General features: G+C 35.9%; 1 protein-coding gene across 2 annotated transcripts in view; it reads right to left on the bottom strand.

The window, feature by feature from the left end:
* Positions 1 to 5,994, bottom strand: part of LOC144442899 (sodium channel protein 1 brain-like) — a 37,936-nt gene extending 31,942 nt beyond the window's left edge. For both annotated transcript variants that reach the window (XM_078132273.1, XM_078132274.1), the window contains exon 1: positions 5,035 to 5,994. In XM_078132273.1, coding sequence (XP_077988399.1) covers positions 5,035 to 5,352 — 318 coding nt within the window. In that variant the 5' untranslated portion in view covers positions 5,353 to 5,994. The remainder of the gene's footprint in view (positions 1 to 5,034) is intronic.
* Between the last annotated feature and the right edge of the window lie 11,838 nt (positions 5,995 to 17,832).

Here is a 17,832-nt window from a genome sequence, read left to right as displayed (position 1 = left end):
CGTTGAGCAACCGACCGAATCCATCACCGGCGTGTTTTCTGAAGAACTAGGGCTTCACATAGCAACGTAAAGTACTGATTCACAATGCTATTGTTTTGGGTGGTAACTGTACAATACAGTACTGGTAGGTGAAAGGGGACGACTCCATTGTAACACGTCACTCGATGTGTTATTCTATTCAACTTGAGGTTTTCCGAGGGCACTTTTTTTCATGTTGTTTTAGTATTGTTCTACGTTTAAAATAAAAATACAACCATTTCGGCTAGACTCGGCAATTATAGCAATTATGCTGCTCAGGTTTTGTAATAGACGGTAGATTGCTTTATCTTTAGTGTCAAAGTTTTGTTTTCAATGGGATATCATACATTTCTACCGACACAATTAGACACCCTACGTACACAATGCAATTGTTGATGATACCAAAAACACCCTATCATTCAAACTGTTTTCTGTCAGCGATTCGTCGTCAGTTTGAATTGGTCAGGTATATTATATACAATTCAGAATTTACCCACATGTTTCCTTTACAGACGTTCCCACTGTTCACAACGAATCCTTGTACCCTTTGCCGTGTGTGCTGAGAATAAATATGTATGTAACAATCGTTTGAAAATCATTAAGTTTGCAAACTTTAAAGTTTGTGATGAAGGTGAGCGAATAAATTCCAAGCCAGGTACGGCTATTGTTGGAAGGAGTCTGTGATTAATATACAGGTGTGAGCCTCATTCGTCATGGTCAGATGACTCAGATTCCATCCAACGTAGGACAACAGCGTGCAACGGGCGGACTTAGTATGTTTTATGGTATCCTAAAGGTATATATAGCTGTCTTTTCTTGCCAGAGGTAAACAAACTATAGAAACGACAGTTTCAGATAAATCTGTACTGAGCAAAATTTTGGCCTGACCGACGGTTACATGTTAAAACAAGTATTCAATATGCATTGCTTCACAAGGAGAACACTTCTGAATTTGTGTATTTTGCAACTTTACATGAAATTTGGAGAGCGTTGACAAACAAAACTGACAATAACATCAATTTATACCGACACTTCTCAGTACTTGGTTCAATTTTGAGGATCCCAATCGATATGAGCACGGCATCGCCGTGTTAGTGTCACTGTCCAACACATAGTTACACTTCCACAGAGTATTACACAATGACTTACACTGCTATCGATTTTCCATTGTCTCTGCTCACTGCTGTTGGTTATTTCAATATTTGAGAAACATGTGAGCTTTCCATACAAATAGTTATATTCGGTATTACATAGGATTAATGTTATTTGTTGTAACTACAATAAATTACACCTGGCATACACCCTATTGTGTTTGAAATATGTTAATATTAGAATTACCAGTTTTTCATAAAAATTCTTCAAGTGTTTATAAATTGCAAATTATATTTTTTTATCGCCATGGCAATTATTCAAGTATTGCAATCAATTAGTTAATTAGCTTTGATACTAATCATAGGCATAGATATCAACATAAAAATACCATCGTTTATTTCTGTCAATTTTCACACGGTACTTCAGATTTTAGAAGTCTATCTCCACTATATGTAAAAGTGTGTATGATCTAAGTATTACTGGTTCAAATATGGGTATTATTTCACTGTGATATTTGTTAGGAGAAATGTTCAATCGGGAAATGTATATGTGTTAATAGCCAAAATATTGATGTATACTATTATTCCAAACATAAAGTAGAAACTTAAAAAATGATAACTGACATTTTTGTGACTGTATAACAGTAATCGCAAATGTTTTGATTATAAAAATAAATCAAATAAAATTATACATGCATGTGTATATGCTATGTATGCTTATATACATACATACATATATATATATATATATATATATATATATATATATATATATATATATATATATATATATATACATATATACATATATATATATATATATATTAGCATATATATATACATGTGTGTGTGTTATAGATAATACTGTTACATATAATAATAAATATAGGTGTATGCGCGCGTATGTAAGTATGCACGTATGCATGCATGTGTGTATGTATGTGTGTATGAAAGAGAATGCTAACATCACATTCTGGTTAGCATGACAACCAGTGATCATCACAGAGATTATTGGAGATGGACACTTGTACATTTACATGGTAAATATATGTGTGTGTGTGTGTGTGTGTGTGTGTGTACGTACATATGTATGTATGTATGTATGTATGTATGTATGTATGTATGTATGTATGTATGTATGTATGTATGTATGTGTGTGTGTGTGTATGTATGTATGTATGTAATATATCTTTTCCCCTTGCAACTGGACCATAAGGAAGGGTTTTCTATTTTTACCTTAAAAATATATAATATACACATATGAAGTAATTTCATGCAGCCTAGCTTGAACTATCAACGTTGGTTTCATTGCACTTTTAACCCCGTTCAAGTGAAAGGAAACACCTGTGTTCCATCACCAGTAAATCTAATAAGGCCACACTCAAAGTTATTACTTTCAGTCTCTGTTTTGTACGTCGAAACAGAGTGTAATAATATGTTATGATACATTTACTCCAATTTATGTCAGGCACTATGAACTTGTGCTGAATAGCCACATTGTGATCCAGTCAAGTTGTTTTTGCTATAGTCTCTGACTTCGATCATATGTGGTCAACACGGTGCACCTTTATATATTTTATATTTCTGATCATTCATTTGATCAGATGAATGAAATGAAACATGCGGACTGATAAAGAAATATACACACTCACACATAACCATACACACGGTCATATGTGCAACCGTATAGCTGCCTTTCTTTACAAACGGAAACCACTGACGGTGTATGAATTATATACACTAAAAGCACATGGTCTTTCCAGTTCGTATCCAACAGTGTCCAACTGCCGTATCCCCTTTGCAGTTTTTAGAAAACATGTATTTAGGGAGCAAGTCCCATCAGGAGAACTGCACCTGGCTTTAGTATGTGTCCTAGATTTAGACAAATGAAGTATTTTGATTGGTATATTTCTCCCAAGGCTAAATATCATACTTTGAAATATACACCTTATGTATATGAATGGCCATTCTTTTGTAACCTGCGTACAATTTATTTGATAGAAATATGTTACTCCATATACCTGTAGCGTTTGGAATTTGAAAATTTTATTTTAAAAATTCCAAATTATATGACCGACAGTATTCAATATTATGATCAGCGTGAACACACCGGCGCTTTTATTGATTAAATACGTCGTGAGCGTCAACCGGTGGCCATTGCCATGGCAACATATTCTCAAGGCATAGGCAGTGACACGCGGTCTTCAGATCATTAGCATATAAACTATATAGCTGATGTCGACGTGCTTATTGCCTGAACACTTCACGAAAATGAGACATGCATAATTAATATTCCATACATTTTATCGATCCATGGTAACCCCTTTATCTAAATTATAATTAAATCTACAAAGCATCATTTTATTTACTATCTAAACAACTGAATATTATAATGTATATAGATGATATATGATGGGTTGTATTTGTCTAAAGGTTACATATTATTGGGTATTTTTCATTTATATTTCTTCCAGGAGAGCTATCTATATTTTGCAGAATGAGATATTTTATTATGTATGTGTAATATTTTTAAGTTCTACACACTGTTTATTTATTTATTGACTGATTTTTTTTATGGAACACAGGACTATAAACCACACGAACCACGTGCACATAAAGCAAGGACATCGCTATCAATATAAAACAATTATATTGTCAAACTCGACGCCGAAAAGAACCGCCGCGATGAAGAATGAGAAGTGCCTCTGGTTTGAAATTTGGTCAAAACGCAATGATCATTATGGAAATATAATAATGCTTACGTATAATTATCTCTGTGTATTCTGAAATCGTGTAATCTAACATCATTGTAGAATATGTTTATGACTTAACGAACGTCAACACATATATATTACAGGTAGTGTGTATGGATGCCATGCCTTTTTGCTTTCCATCGGTATGGAATTAAAGACTGGGATATAGAAGTATTATAAATGTGTGACATGGATGTCCTCATTTCGCTGTCGGAATATATACCAATAAAACTGTGTTTCCTGATCTAATGAACATTAATTTTCTTGTAATATGAACCAACAATGTTTTAAATGAAACCTTGGAGTGCCACTTAATATAATACATCAATTCTTTCACAGCAGGTTGGTAGATGGATATAAATTACAGGTTTTTTCATATCGTAGAGTAATCTTTAAAATTAGTGATTGATGGAATATCGGGGATTTAACTAAATAAAATACCACATCTAACCCGAATAATTATTCGTGTTTTACTTAACTCGCGTTCAAAATAGTCGTGTCAATTTCCTGGTAATGGTTTCATAGATAGTTAGTGTTACTATATGGCCAGGTATACGGTTTGTATATAAGAGCTAATGTATGTGGAATGTCCGTTCTCCCTTGCCGTGTAACGCACCTCGTGTTTATCATTGTTTTTCTGCTTCTATGTCTTGATCGATCGCGATTGATTTCTGCATGTATTATTGATCTTTTCGTTTGAATTTTCATAATCCTCTCGGCCTACGTCATAGATATGCAAATTTGGTATTTTTCCCCCGACATTTTCATATCAATTTTAACTTTGACGTTTCTTTGGTTATACTATGTTATGTTATGTTCATTTCATTGGATTGTATGTTACACGTATCGTTAAGACAGGTTGTTTTCCCCGAAAGCGTAAAGTTCAAATATCCAACGAGTTGTTACATCACTAAAAACACTGACATCCTAATCGTGTTTTGTAACTCTTTAAGCTTAGGGTTGCAAAAAACATTTACTGCGTATAGCCTCAAATAATTTCAGTGTCCACCTGATTTTGGGTTCAAAAAAGGAAACCAGTACATTTGAAATCGAACACTCTCGCTCGTGTTTTCACGGAGAATAAACAAAAGTGTCGATTTCGGGGTTTTGTTCATTTTACATGGTCGAAGGGATGAGTTTTCCCTCTTTCTCATTATTCGAACACCACTTACCCTATTGACTGTTTGTCCTTGATCGAGTTCTTCTACAGGTTTCCCAAAATAACTCTTTGGGAACTCGCCCAATTTCTCAGGAAGAAGCCTTCCTTCCTCCAAGTCCGGGTCTTTGCCCGGGACCGCTTGCTGTTCCTCAAGCTCATCTAGTGCCGAGAAACTGGCTTTACTGAGAGACATATTATTAAATCGCTTTTGCTTCACTTCTATCTCTTGGATCTTTTCCTCCAATCGATCCAGAGAGTCTTTATTGAGTAACACAAAATTAGTGTTACCATCCATGGTGTTACTGTTCGCTTGAACAAGTTTTTCCTCCATTTTGAATACTTTTCCCCTCTTATCGCTTCACTTCTATGGGTCATGTACTATGTGTCATTATCACCTATTTATGATTTCCCTGTCTTGTTCGGTCTCGTTCGGCCGTTTAGTCACGGGAGTATACCTCGGCAACTCCAACAACACAGCCGCCATTTTGCTCCGCTAGAACAGCAACCCATTGATTTGTAGATAAAGGGACTTGGACCATAATGGAGGCCAATCTCCCGGCAGCACAGGCACAAATATAACGCAAACAAGTACTGGCTACCTGCACACTGTTGTGTATAATATGTTTCAACGTGTACTGTTTCCCTTTGTTTCTTGTAAATCAACCTTTACCGGCCGTCACAGATGAATTCCACCGCCTAGAAGTATGGTTTCAAGTTCTTCACTCTCCTGTAGTCCGTTACTTCACGTCCAGTTGTATAAGTAAATCCGATAGGTATTAAAATACCTTCACTTTCCTTCGCGAGACAGTGTAACTTTTCACCGTTATAGTGAGATCGCTTGATAGGTGAAATGGGCAAGGTGAGCTGTACCTTCGCTATGACTTGCTTTCGCCGCCCCGTCGTCGTCCGTTGTTTACCTTGTTCCCCTGCTAGCGGAATGACGTATCACTTTCGACGGAATTTACCTGGTAGGCCTCGGGAATCGAGCAGGGAGTATTTATTGGTTTTAATTGTTATGTAGACTTTTCTTATTCGCTTTTGAAAGGAACAATAGATGCCACAGTTTACTTGGCAACAAGAGGGTGGTTGACAGGTAAAGATGAGTTACTGCGCAGTCTCCGTAGACGACCTGTCCAATGGTTGATACAAGAAGATGTGAAAGCAGCCTCATTTCCATATTATTTATCTAGATGACATGCTTCTTCGATCAGGTGCCATCGTTAAAGTCTCCAAGTCCAGATGACGGCGACGACAACGACGACACAGACAAATGTTGTTTATTCGAAGTAACGATATCGCGTACGTATGGTAGTCGACTGTGTTCGCTGTTAGAGAGGGTTCCGTTCAACCATGTTCGACAACACCATGATTATTGTACATCGGTAGCGTTAATGTTGACTGTTGCCACTGGTAAAAAGTCTTACAATTTTGGTGAACCTACGGGGCCTGCGAATAGAAAAACACAAAAAATAACAACATAAGAATATAAATGCAACTGCCTAGCAACATCTGTAGCCTGTGAACGAACTTTAGGTAATGGGAGAAAACACATAGCGATTAATACTATAAAGGCAAGCTGTTGTATCACACTATATGATTACAGTTATTTATGATAATAACAACCACAAGTGAAACTGATTAATTTGATTGCAAATGAGATCTTATTGGTATCCAAAAAAGCCACATTACGTCGGGGTTTTTCGATTAAAACGGATAATCTTTGACACTTTTATAAATATCCGGGTCATAACTAATAACGCAGTTGTTTCCTGGCATTACGCAAGCTTAGTTGATACCGTACACTCCAAAGACGATGATACCTCCGTGACATTTTTCTTGACATTTATAGTAAGACTATATAATCCTATTTCACAGGGTTTACAGCAATATAAACCTGGCAATGAAAGCGCTAAATTATGGCCTGTTTTACCAGTAAAATTAACAAGCCTTCGGATTTCTACATATTTATCTGTAGACTTTTAATAGCAATTTTGCAAAATAGGAAAGTGAATATAGTATAATTTCGATTGTTCTTACGGTAAATCAACATATACAGATTACGTAGAACATTACATCAAATGTACAAATAGACAATCTTGATTATTTTGTAATTTATGAATTATGTAACTTAAAGATGTAACACAACTTTTCTCAACAGATTGTAACAATTACATATAATTCAGAGTTTTAATTGTGTGTGATTGGAATCGTATTTTATAGAGCTTTTACATTATGTGATATTTGATTGACGTATGCTTTTGTATATATGTCTTTGTGATGCTTGTGTTTTTAGGACCTGTGATGCCAAAAGAAAATTTTCCATATGTTTTTTAACAAATGGACAATAAAGATTATTATTATTAAGAACCGATAAACACTTCCCAAAACTTTTGACTTTCGATGAAGATCAACGTCGTAAAGTACAGGCCTCAACGTCGTAAATTACTCGCCTCTTTACGGCATTGTCTGACCTCTTTACGGCATCGTCCGAAACGTATCCGTTGCTTTAGCAGAAATATGTACGCTGTCTTGCGAAAAAGTTGAAGGTTTGCTGCTGATTTAAACAACTTTTGCCTCGGTCATTCAACATTTACAGTCTCTGATTCGACGAAACAATAACGATGTCACTAGAATTGTTATTTGATATTTGACGAAGACTTCCAATCGTGAAGACCCATCTTTATCGTTTCTGTTATACAGCCACAGTTATCTGTGAAATTGTTTATATATTTCGAAAAACAAATATTTCGATCGAATAAGGTCAGTCACTGAGACGTACGTCACATGGATGTATTCGAGATTTCAGTTTTCAATCGTGCCATAATTCGTGATGTACAAATTAATTCCACGCCAATGGAGATAGTTGCCATCGGTGTCATCCTCCGCAATGACATATAAAAACACATACCACCAACCAGCCTTGATAGTATGTGACGACATTTCTCCCTTTGTATGTTAACCTCATCGAAGGACTTATTCAGGATGTAAAAGTGTATTTTTATCATAAACACAAGAAGAGTGAACACTGAGAAGATATCAGCACAACATTGTCAATGTATTTTTTTATCTCTCGATAATCCCCAATTTGATTAAAATCTGATCAGGAGGAAAGTTCTAGCGCTATTCTTTTCTATCTATCGTATTTCATGTGAACTATACCTGTCCGTTGAATTCTCTTTAGTACACTGGGTATCCACCTTAGCCTAATTTGAAAGTTATTTAATAAAATGTTTGTTGTAAGCATTTTCAGACCCAGTATTCGTATACAATTAACTTGCCTTCAACCCCATTCTTGTCTGTCATTTTTGGTCTTGTGTTGCTTTTGGTCAATGGACGTTTTTGCCATCATAATTTCTTCTGAAGAAATTAATCAACAGTGCAATTAAATATCAGAAACTTCCAATATTTCGACGACTGACATCCATCTTTATCTGGGAATAAGGTCTAGAGCTTGCGCCTAAGGTGGAGTGAGTGTTAATTTTGTTTCTCTTGACTAAGCGTTACTGTTACATAAAACTGTATCCATTCTAGCGATAGGCAAAACTCAGTTAGAAGGTAAATACTCATTAGTTTTACTTGATGTCGATTGCTTACAAAATATTTTTTTTTTCAAAAATAATAAAATCATATATATATTTATGACTGGACATAAGCGATAATTAGTATGATGGATTGGGCCTACCCGCGGCAGCTCAGCAAAGCCTGAGCGAAACGTCTTGGCCACAAACACTTTACTGTTTATTCTATATGTTCCAACAAATGAAACTGCTTAATATATATATCGTTTGAATAAAGAAATACGAGCTTTGTACGCAATTAAACTTATCAACATACACCAGTACGCAGTAAGTTTGTATTTCAAGAAAACCTTCATTTAAAACTAACAACTCATGATGTTGTGAAATATAAATTATGTTTGTAATGATATTGCAATATAATTAGTTTTCCACGGTTATGATTGACAACGTTGTAACGTTAATAATAATTATAATTAAACTCTCGTGAACAAGCCAACCAATTTATATGATTAATACAAGAAAGTCCAGTAAATACAGGCTTTTGGATTTCTATAAAACATCTACGGGCAGTAAATGAGAAACGGATGAAGGGGCTGCATAACTTCAAAGACGTAGAAAGTTGATTTCAGTTCATTACTTATAATAACTTTCAGAATGGTATCCTTTCACCACTTTTGAAGACGTTTATAAATAGAAGTGAGAGTATATGCTCTGTTCTTGTGATGACACAAAAAAAACAAGACAACTTAGGAAAGTTGAAAAAAGTGGACTAAACTGTATTCGCTAGGATCAGAATGTCTAATTAGCATCAGAGGGGTCGCCCATATACAATATACAGGTGAGAAATCTCATTTAACGCCACTGGAAGAATACCTGGAAGTACACTATACGAATCAAGTAAGGGAAAGTGAGGTATTTTGGACAAGGAACAGCTGCATATGAAATGAGAGAAAGAGACAGACTAAAGGTGACAAGAATGGAAGGGATTAACTATTAACTGATGCAGCTTAGTGACTTAATACGAGTCTTGATATATCTGGTTTCACTAATCCCTACCCCCACATATTTTGGTAGTAGGCGAGTAGAGTTTAGTGAAAAAAACCCCCAATACTTTCGCTCATGCTTTTGTTAGGTCAATACATGGAACTGATAACATTTCAATTCAAGATACTACAATTTGATATGAATAGTGCAGTAACGGTGGAGATGATGATAATGATGATGATGATGATGATGATGGTGATGATGATGATGGTTTATTCGTTTGAATGTGTACTATTACCTGAACGTGTCTGAATAAGTTCTGCAAACAGCAAGTGCTGGTTAACTACGTTTCAATAAGTAGAATGCTACAAGTACATCAAAAATTACCGCTAAAACGTATACACCTGTAATACTAGGGGACACTATGCACGTCTAGTAACCATGGGAACTGAACGCGACGTGTATAAAACTAGAGTAATATGCATGTTGTTATGGTGATTGTTATGGACTGTAACTATGAGACTGTTTGCTTCTAATATCGGATAAGTCTTCTTCGTCTTCGATGATAATAACAGTATATTGTAATCAAATTCATTCTGAGATTAGTTTATTGTAACGCCGTCTGTAATTCCTGTATTTGATTATCTACAGAATTTATGAAACACTGTCAGAAAAAAATCTCATGTAATCATAGATTGGTGTCAGGTAATAAAAAGTACAGAGCGTACTAGATTTCCTTTTTATTGAAAGGAATCTGATTTATTGGGAAATGATATTGGAAATAAAAACGGATTATGTAGAATGTAACAGCTGTGGACGATTACATGTTTTGATACTGTTTATTGTTGACATTGCCCTAGTAAGCTTCGTCTAATCTTTGAACTGGATCTTTTTTTGCGTGCAATATATAATTTTCCCTTTTACAAAGGAAGGCAGTTGACTTGAAACTAAACCGTCGTCTGGCACGAATAGAATCTTACTAATATTGCTTATTTGAATTGTCTGTCATGACAAACATTGCTACATTGTCTTTATGTCAGATACCATTTATCAGATTCTCGCCAAATCATATACATTGTAACAACATGTTCCTTTTCTAGGCATGCCAATCAGTTAAAATGTATCAATTGTTCTTCACTTTGTGTCCAGACAGACGATAAAATGTAGCAACATTGAAAAGATTTTGATAATGTTTTATGTGTAAGCTTATAGAGGATATGGTCCTCGGATATAGTAACATTTCACAGATGACGTACAAAAAGACGATGAATATAAAATAACAATTTTAGAATTTTATTTTGAAGTTTATCAGTTGACAAAAAATGAAAAAAAAAAGGATTAAGAAAATGCGTCTTGTCCATCCCCATGTTTTGTGGGAGAAAACATATATATAGCATACAACATCAGCATACACATTAATTTTGTTGACTATGCAATAGATACACATAAACGACGAACTTTCAAATTTCCGTATTCAGAGAGAGAATCATTTGAGATTTTATATTTGTACACACCTGTTTAAATATATACGATATTAAAGGGCAGAGGCCCTTGACGATCTATGACAATAAGAGTACCGTTAAACAGATAACATCCTAAAGCATAAAATGTCTCCCATAATGTTCGATCATGTGGTGACCGTTTGTTCCTTTCATTTAAACTGCATGTACATTTCCTTATTTGAACTTGTAGTCAGTGGGTTTCTAGAATTTAATTCTGATCAAAATGATATATAGTCTACGCAAGCTGTGCGAATGGCAGGATTTATAAAACATGAGTGAACATCTTTGATGGATAGGTAATGGTAATATGTACACGGCTTTTACTTTCTCAAAATAAGCTTACACGGCAAACTAGAAAGGAAAGGAGAAAGGAAAGGAAAGGAAAACAAAAGAAAGACAGGGAAGTGAAAATGAAAATTTGATAGTAAATATATTGTTTTTAAAGCAGCATTTTTCAGCATACATTCGATGAAATTCGAAATTCTCATTTCAGTATTTCTTTATCATGGTATGTCTTATGGTGATGTGCTCCTGGCCCTAGTATAGCCCTGTCGTTGTGTCAATATGCAATTAACTTCCATGATGTGCGCCTTGGAAATAAAACATCTTAAAATCTTATTGTTTCTTTGTTCAGGTAAACTCAAAAAACACTCTGAGTTAAAATTTAAGAAATAGAAATCAGGGGCTACTGTAAAAACTTTTGAAATAGAGGACAATCAAAATAGAGTCATTTTAGAATCTAGTATGGCCACCGAATAATGTCACAGTGTTACTGAGTCTGTGGGGAAATAAAACATTTTATCGACTTCCTTGAAAACAAGATCGTGATCTCACATTTCTTTTAATATTATTTGAAAGGGATCGGGAATAAGCTATCACGTGGTAACTTGAAGTTTGAAGAGATCTGAAGAAGTGATATTTTCAGGGAAATTTATCCCCGAGGCACATTCACTTTAAGTAGCATTCTTTTTACGACGTATCGTCACATGAAGTCACACGGGTCACGGCTACAGTTCGACGGTGTGTCGAAATAGAAAATACACAATGAAAACAAACTCTTAAAGTGATGACATAGTCATTAAATTGGCGTCTCAATGATTCGCATTTACAATCTTGTCAATAAAACATTGCGGTTATTTTCAGTAAAGCTGTTTATTTTGATTTAAAGCAGTATGGGCTTATCAGACTTGGCTTTGGTTACATAGTCCTTGTATATAGCTGCATCATATCTACGTTTTGGTTCACAGGCAATTATAGACAAAACTACTATAAAGATACTGCTATAGAAAGAGTAATTGTACACCATGTTCAAGATTAAGTGAACTATGTTTATAGTCCACCAGTCTATTGAAGGTGATTTCAAGACATACCTGTGTGCTAATATTATATGCTCAAGGCCAAACTTATATGGGGAGAGAGACATAAGCATATGTACACGTCTTAACGTTCTCTTAAATGACGAAGAGATCAGAGAGAGATGATGAGTGGTAGGGAGGATGAGTGGGGTGGGGGTAGGGATGGTGGAGTAAAAACACGTGCAAAACACACTAGAAAGGCGCATGTGCGACATACAAAGATACTGGCAGATAATTTTCAAACTGTTATTTTAATGTGTTGACGATATCACAACATTGAAACCATGGTACCATCAGTAAGCGACTATTCTCGCAACGCATACAGTATCTAAGTTCTGTGACATATTGACGGTGCGTCGTGGACGGTGCCGTAAAAGGGGCTGTGGCTTACGACGACTTAAGCGATGGGAATTTTCATTTTTTGGTACGATTCTGCCTCTTATGAAATCAAGACAATATGAACGCATGCGCAATATACTGTATTTTTCCATCATTTGAGTGACTTTGATGTAGTCAATTTTATGATTGTCTACCTAATAGAAGTAATACTAATTGACACGAGTTATGGCTATTACATTTAAAGAGCAACATATACATTCTACTTGAAATAAGGCGCATTTATGTTTCGTCGATACCAAATACAGATTGATCGACCAATATATATAAAGCCATGATATGATATGAATTATCATTGTAATGGCGTGGGTGAAATAATGGTATGGTTCTTTAAAAGACAATCGCCCATCAATACTATAAACATAGGTCCACGCTGTCCATTATGGGATACATGATATATCGTCTTTCAGAGAAAGCTTTGTGGTGTATCATGTGTATAACACACACATATACACACACACGCATACATACATACACACATACATACATACATACATACATACATACATACATACATACACACATACACATACATATAGACAGACAGACAGACAAACAGACATACAGAGACAGACAGACAGACAGACAGACAGACAGACAGACAGACAGACAGACAGACAGACAGACAGACAGACAGAAGACAAAAAGACAAAAAGACACTCTCTTTCTCCCTCTTTTCCTGTCCAAAAGTGTGTATATATATCCAAATGTATGGTAAACCACCTTTTCTTCATATATATATTACACAGCATCAAGCATACATATGCATTGAGCACTGCATACTCCAGCATAGACATTTCGCATATATTGAGTATATATAGGTATATAGTCATACAGGTGATATTATTTTTCTTCCACACATTTGTTCGTCGGCACATTGAATAGAAAATGACCAGATCACGTGATTCCATTGACTATTAACTATTCTATCATAATCATATAATGCTAGATAATGTATCGCATTGAACTTGATGAAATGAACATCGTGATAGAACAATCAAGTCCACATAGCGCTTCTCGACGTGTGTATGTCTTTACAACTAGCCGCAACAAATACCATTTCAATTAATCGTGTTGAGTGTATTTGCATGTCATTTGCATGTCAATGTTCGGCTAATGATTATAGATTAACATAGAGAAAACCATTTAGTAATCAATCATGTCATGTGAACACAGACTGTCTCGGAATTTCTAAAATGGATAGAGTATTTTTTAAAAAGAAGACGACGCTGCCACTTGAAAAACGTACTCAGATCTCTAAAGAGCAAGGGGCAATGTAAGTTTCCTTCGCTCTCATCAGTTATTGAGTAATTAACATATAAAGCACTGCATAAACTGACACCAGGCCATTGTGAGAATGTTGTGTCTCATAATCATGAAATGTTTTGGGTTTATTCACCTTTAGTTTTGTAATTAAGGAAAATGTCCGCAACTTAACACACCTTTTTCCTTAGTTACTATTAGCCTTCCAAGGGCTATACGCGTTCTCTCGACTGTTTTGCAACCACTCAGTTAGGTTACCATTTCAAGTTTTCCCAAATGAACACAGATGTGTGTGCGCGTGTTTTTTCAAAGAGAAATGTTTTACTCAAATACAGAATGGAAAAAGCCTGGAGATTTGAGTAAGTTTAACCACCTTACTGCTACGACAAGTAAAATCACATCGTAGATAATATTTTGTTGCAGAAATAATATTTAGGATCATACCATCATAAGAAAACTGGGCTAATGGGCAAATAGTATTTAAGTTGGTATTGTTTCACCATTAAAGTAAAATCGATGACATACTGTGGAGTAAAATGATTGTTAATTCACTTATTTGAAACGTTTTCACGATCCTTTACTGGGAATATAATTGACATTTATTTATAATTATAATTATTTGACTAATGATTGTGATTATGCTATTGAATTGAAAGACAAAGGAGAAACATAATAACATAAAGTGGAAGAACTGAATTATGAAAGAAATGAAAGTGCGGAAAGGAGAAAATCAAACACACGAATCGAATACACACACATACATACATACATACATACATACACACATACATACATACATACATACATACATACATACATACACACACATACATACATACACATACATACACATACACATATAGCGAGGGATACGTATATATAATTACATTACACAAGAGAGAAAGAGAATGAGACCGTCTGTCTGTCTGAATATCTATATGTCTGTCTGTTTGATCGGGTCATGAGCATATCTGAAGAAATAAATGAAAATTTTGAACAGTTATCAGTCATGATGTACCCTTTCCCACCGAGACGTTATTTTGATGTAATATTAATCAGATACATCGCAAAAAGTTTCCCGCCAAAGAGAGTCAGGAATGACATGGCGTCTATATCACGAAGAAATTCCATAAGGACACCTGGATTACGTCACGGATGTTGTAAAAAGAGGCGGGGCTTGGAATGAGGTGAAAGTGTTCTGTTTCTACTGTCAGGGGATTAAGTCAGAGGTAATCAGATTAGGGTTCCATAGTGACACAGCAAAATAAATAATGAAGACGGTTACACAGTCGTGGGTGTAGGGTTCAATACAAAATGTCTGATTCCCGGATATGGAAATGCCATGGCAACATATACAAAAACATAAGAACGCGTACAACACAATAAAGCTAGATTTCGCGTACGGTATTTCTACACGGGTCGACCTAACTACAGCATTATATCCCTCTCAGAAATTACAGTGGCGTAACTTTACAGTATCCGCCTTAAGTAAAGTCGAAACGTGTGAAATGATACTCCATCTGAGTCCAGAGAAATAATCTATTGGAGATCGTGATCCACCATAAGAGTGTTATTTAGCAAGATCGTAATTTTAAAAACAGTAATTATATCAAAGACATGTATTTTTAAAAATCCCTTTCGAGTAAATGTGTTGGACAGTACACGTAAATGTCTGAATTTTACGATATGGTGATCGAAGTTTGGGTAATACACTGTCACCCTTCTTTAATCATCGACGCGCCTATAGTATTTAACAATGAAAAGAGTAACTACTCGTGCGAAGATGAACATGTTTTACAAGGTGAAACAGAGAGTTCCGACGAATAGAGAGATAACATGTCATGGTCACGTGACGATATAGACAAAGGGTATGAAAGAAACGGCATTGTTCTCATTGTGCAATTGTGTATGCTATTGACAAACAAAAAGGTCGCATTACTTGTAAACATATTACTAGAGTATTTTGAAAAAGATTGCTGACATATTGGTCAATAAAGGTCCAGTGACTAATCGCTTTTGGTATATTGCATTTTGGTTTTAAGTAGTGACTACGAACTTTTGGTCCATAACTAAAGTACTTGGCGATATCTTCGCCGCTGGGTTACATCGCTGCGGAATTATTCATTGCGCAATCGCAAACATGGAGTTACGGTTTGGTCCGAGAGGCTGTTTAGTTTTACTATCATTACCCCCTACATATTCATTTTACGATTATAGGCAATCGAAGAATGTCTTTCGTTCAACGCCTTTCCTCTCCCTCATTTCATAACGCGCTAACAATATTTACCTCATTACACCATTGCATGTACAAGATGCTTCAGTTATAAAAGATCTAACCCAGTTTGAAATCATAAAAGTACGGGAGAGTAGTGTTACTATGACTCGGCGATCGATGAGCCGAAGAATTGGTGTTACAATGTACATGAAGGGTTGATAACCTTCTTCAAAGAAATTCATCTGACAATGTAGTAGAGCGAGAACATCCGGGCAGATCTCAGTGAGGATGAGCGATCAACAACGACTTCCCGCAGACATGTATAAAACATCAGTTATTTGATCTTATGAAAATTCTTGACATGCAGGAGCAAATGTTTACGACCTTTTCTCATCGTTACAACCTCAGACCACTATAGAATCTAAATTGTCTTGTTTACAACCCAAAAACAACAACAAAGGAACAACTACTGACCCTACAACGAAATTGGTTATACCATTGATGTGTGGTATCTCCCCTAATACATCCATTGTTGTACTAACGTAAACATTTCTTTTTACAACTTATTTATCAAGTTATTGGATGATAACACTTAAAGATGTCAGAGCAACATACGAAATATGTTTTGTTTTTTTGTTAGAACTATGAGAGGTTGAGAGAGAAAGAGATGGTGGATGGAGAGAGAGAGAGAGAGAGAGAGAGAGAGAGAGAGAGAGAGAGAGAGAGAGAGAGAGAGAGAGAGAGAGAGAGAGAGAGAGAGAGAGAGAGAGAGAGAGAGAGAGAGAGAGGGAGGGGGGAGGGAGAGAGAGAGAGAGAGGGGGGAGAGAGAGAGAGAGAGAGAGAGAGAGAGAGAGAGAGAGAGAGAGAGAGAGAGAGAGAGAGAGAGAGAGAGAGAGAGAGAGAGAGAGAGAGAGAGAGAGAGAGAGAGAGAGAGAGAGAGAGAGAGAGAGGGGAGTTATACTAGACTACCAAAAAATTGATCCTACTCGTGCAAAAAAAGTTTTTGTCATAAAAATCATTGATTAGGAACTTTCTGTTAGTCCGTGTGTGGTTCCATTTTGACTGTTGTCACTCGACCCCCGTACACTACAGCCGTACAAGTATGGTTACTTTTTCTCACGATAATAAGTGAACTGCAACTGTTCTGAGTTATTCATATTATGTTAAAATCTACCACAGTCCCGACTTTGTTTTAGCATGTGCATTAGCTTTAGTCCTCCTCCATTCATCTCATCTCTACACTCTACTCTACTCTGTGTGCTACTTGAACAAGGTTGGCTATGTGACTAAGTATATAGTCCACGACATGGCAATGCTAGTATTACCTACGTTTTTTTTCTTTCCACAAGTTGAAAGACAAGCTGGGAAGCTTTGAAGGATAGGGATGCATGCACCCATTTATTTGGTCGGGTTAGCGGGTCTATAGTCAATCGAATACTAATCTAGGGGGTTAGATTTGGGGTTAAAGTTCACACCCATGGCGTGTCCGGAAGTAAAGGTTTCTATCTTGTTCTTCGCTAAAAGCAGAGAAATTGTTGGCAAGAAGGAAGACTCTATCTCTCTACCCACTGAGATAAA

The sequence above is a fragment of the Glandiceps talaboti genome, chromosome 12, assembly GCF_964340395.1.
Source record: "Glandiceps talaboti chromosome 12, keGlaTala1.1, whole genome shotgun sequence".
NCBI lineage: Eukaryota > Metazoa > Hemichordata > Enteropneusta > Spengelidae > Glandiceps > Glandiceps talaboti.
This window is presented reverse-complemented; position numbering and strand designations above follow the sequence as displayed.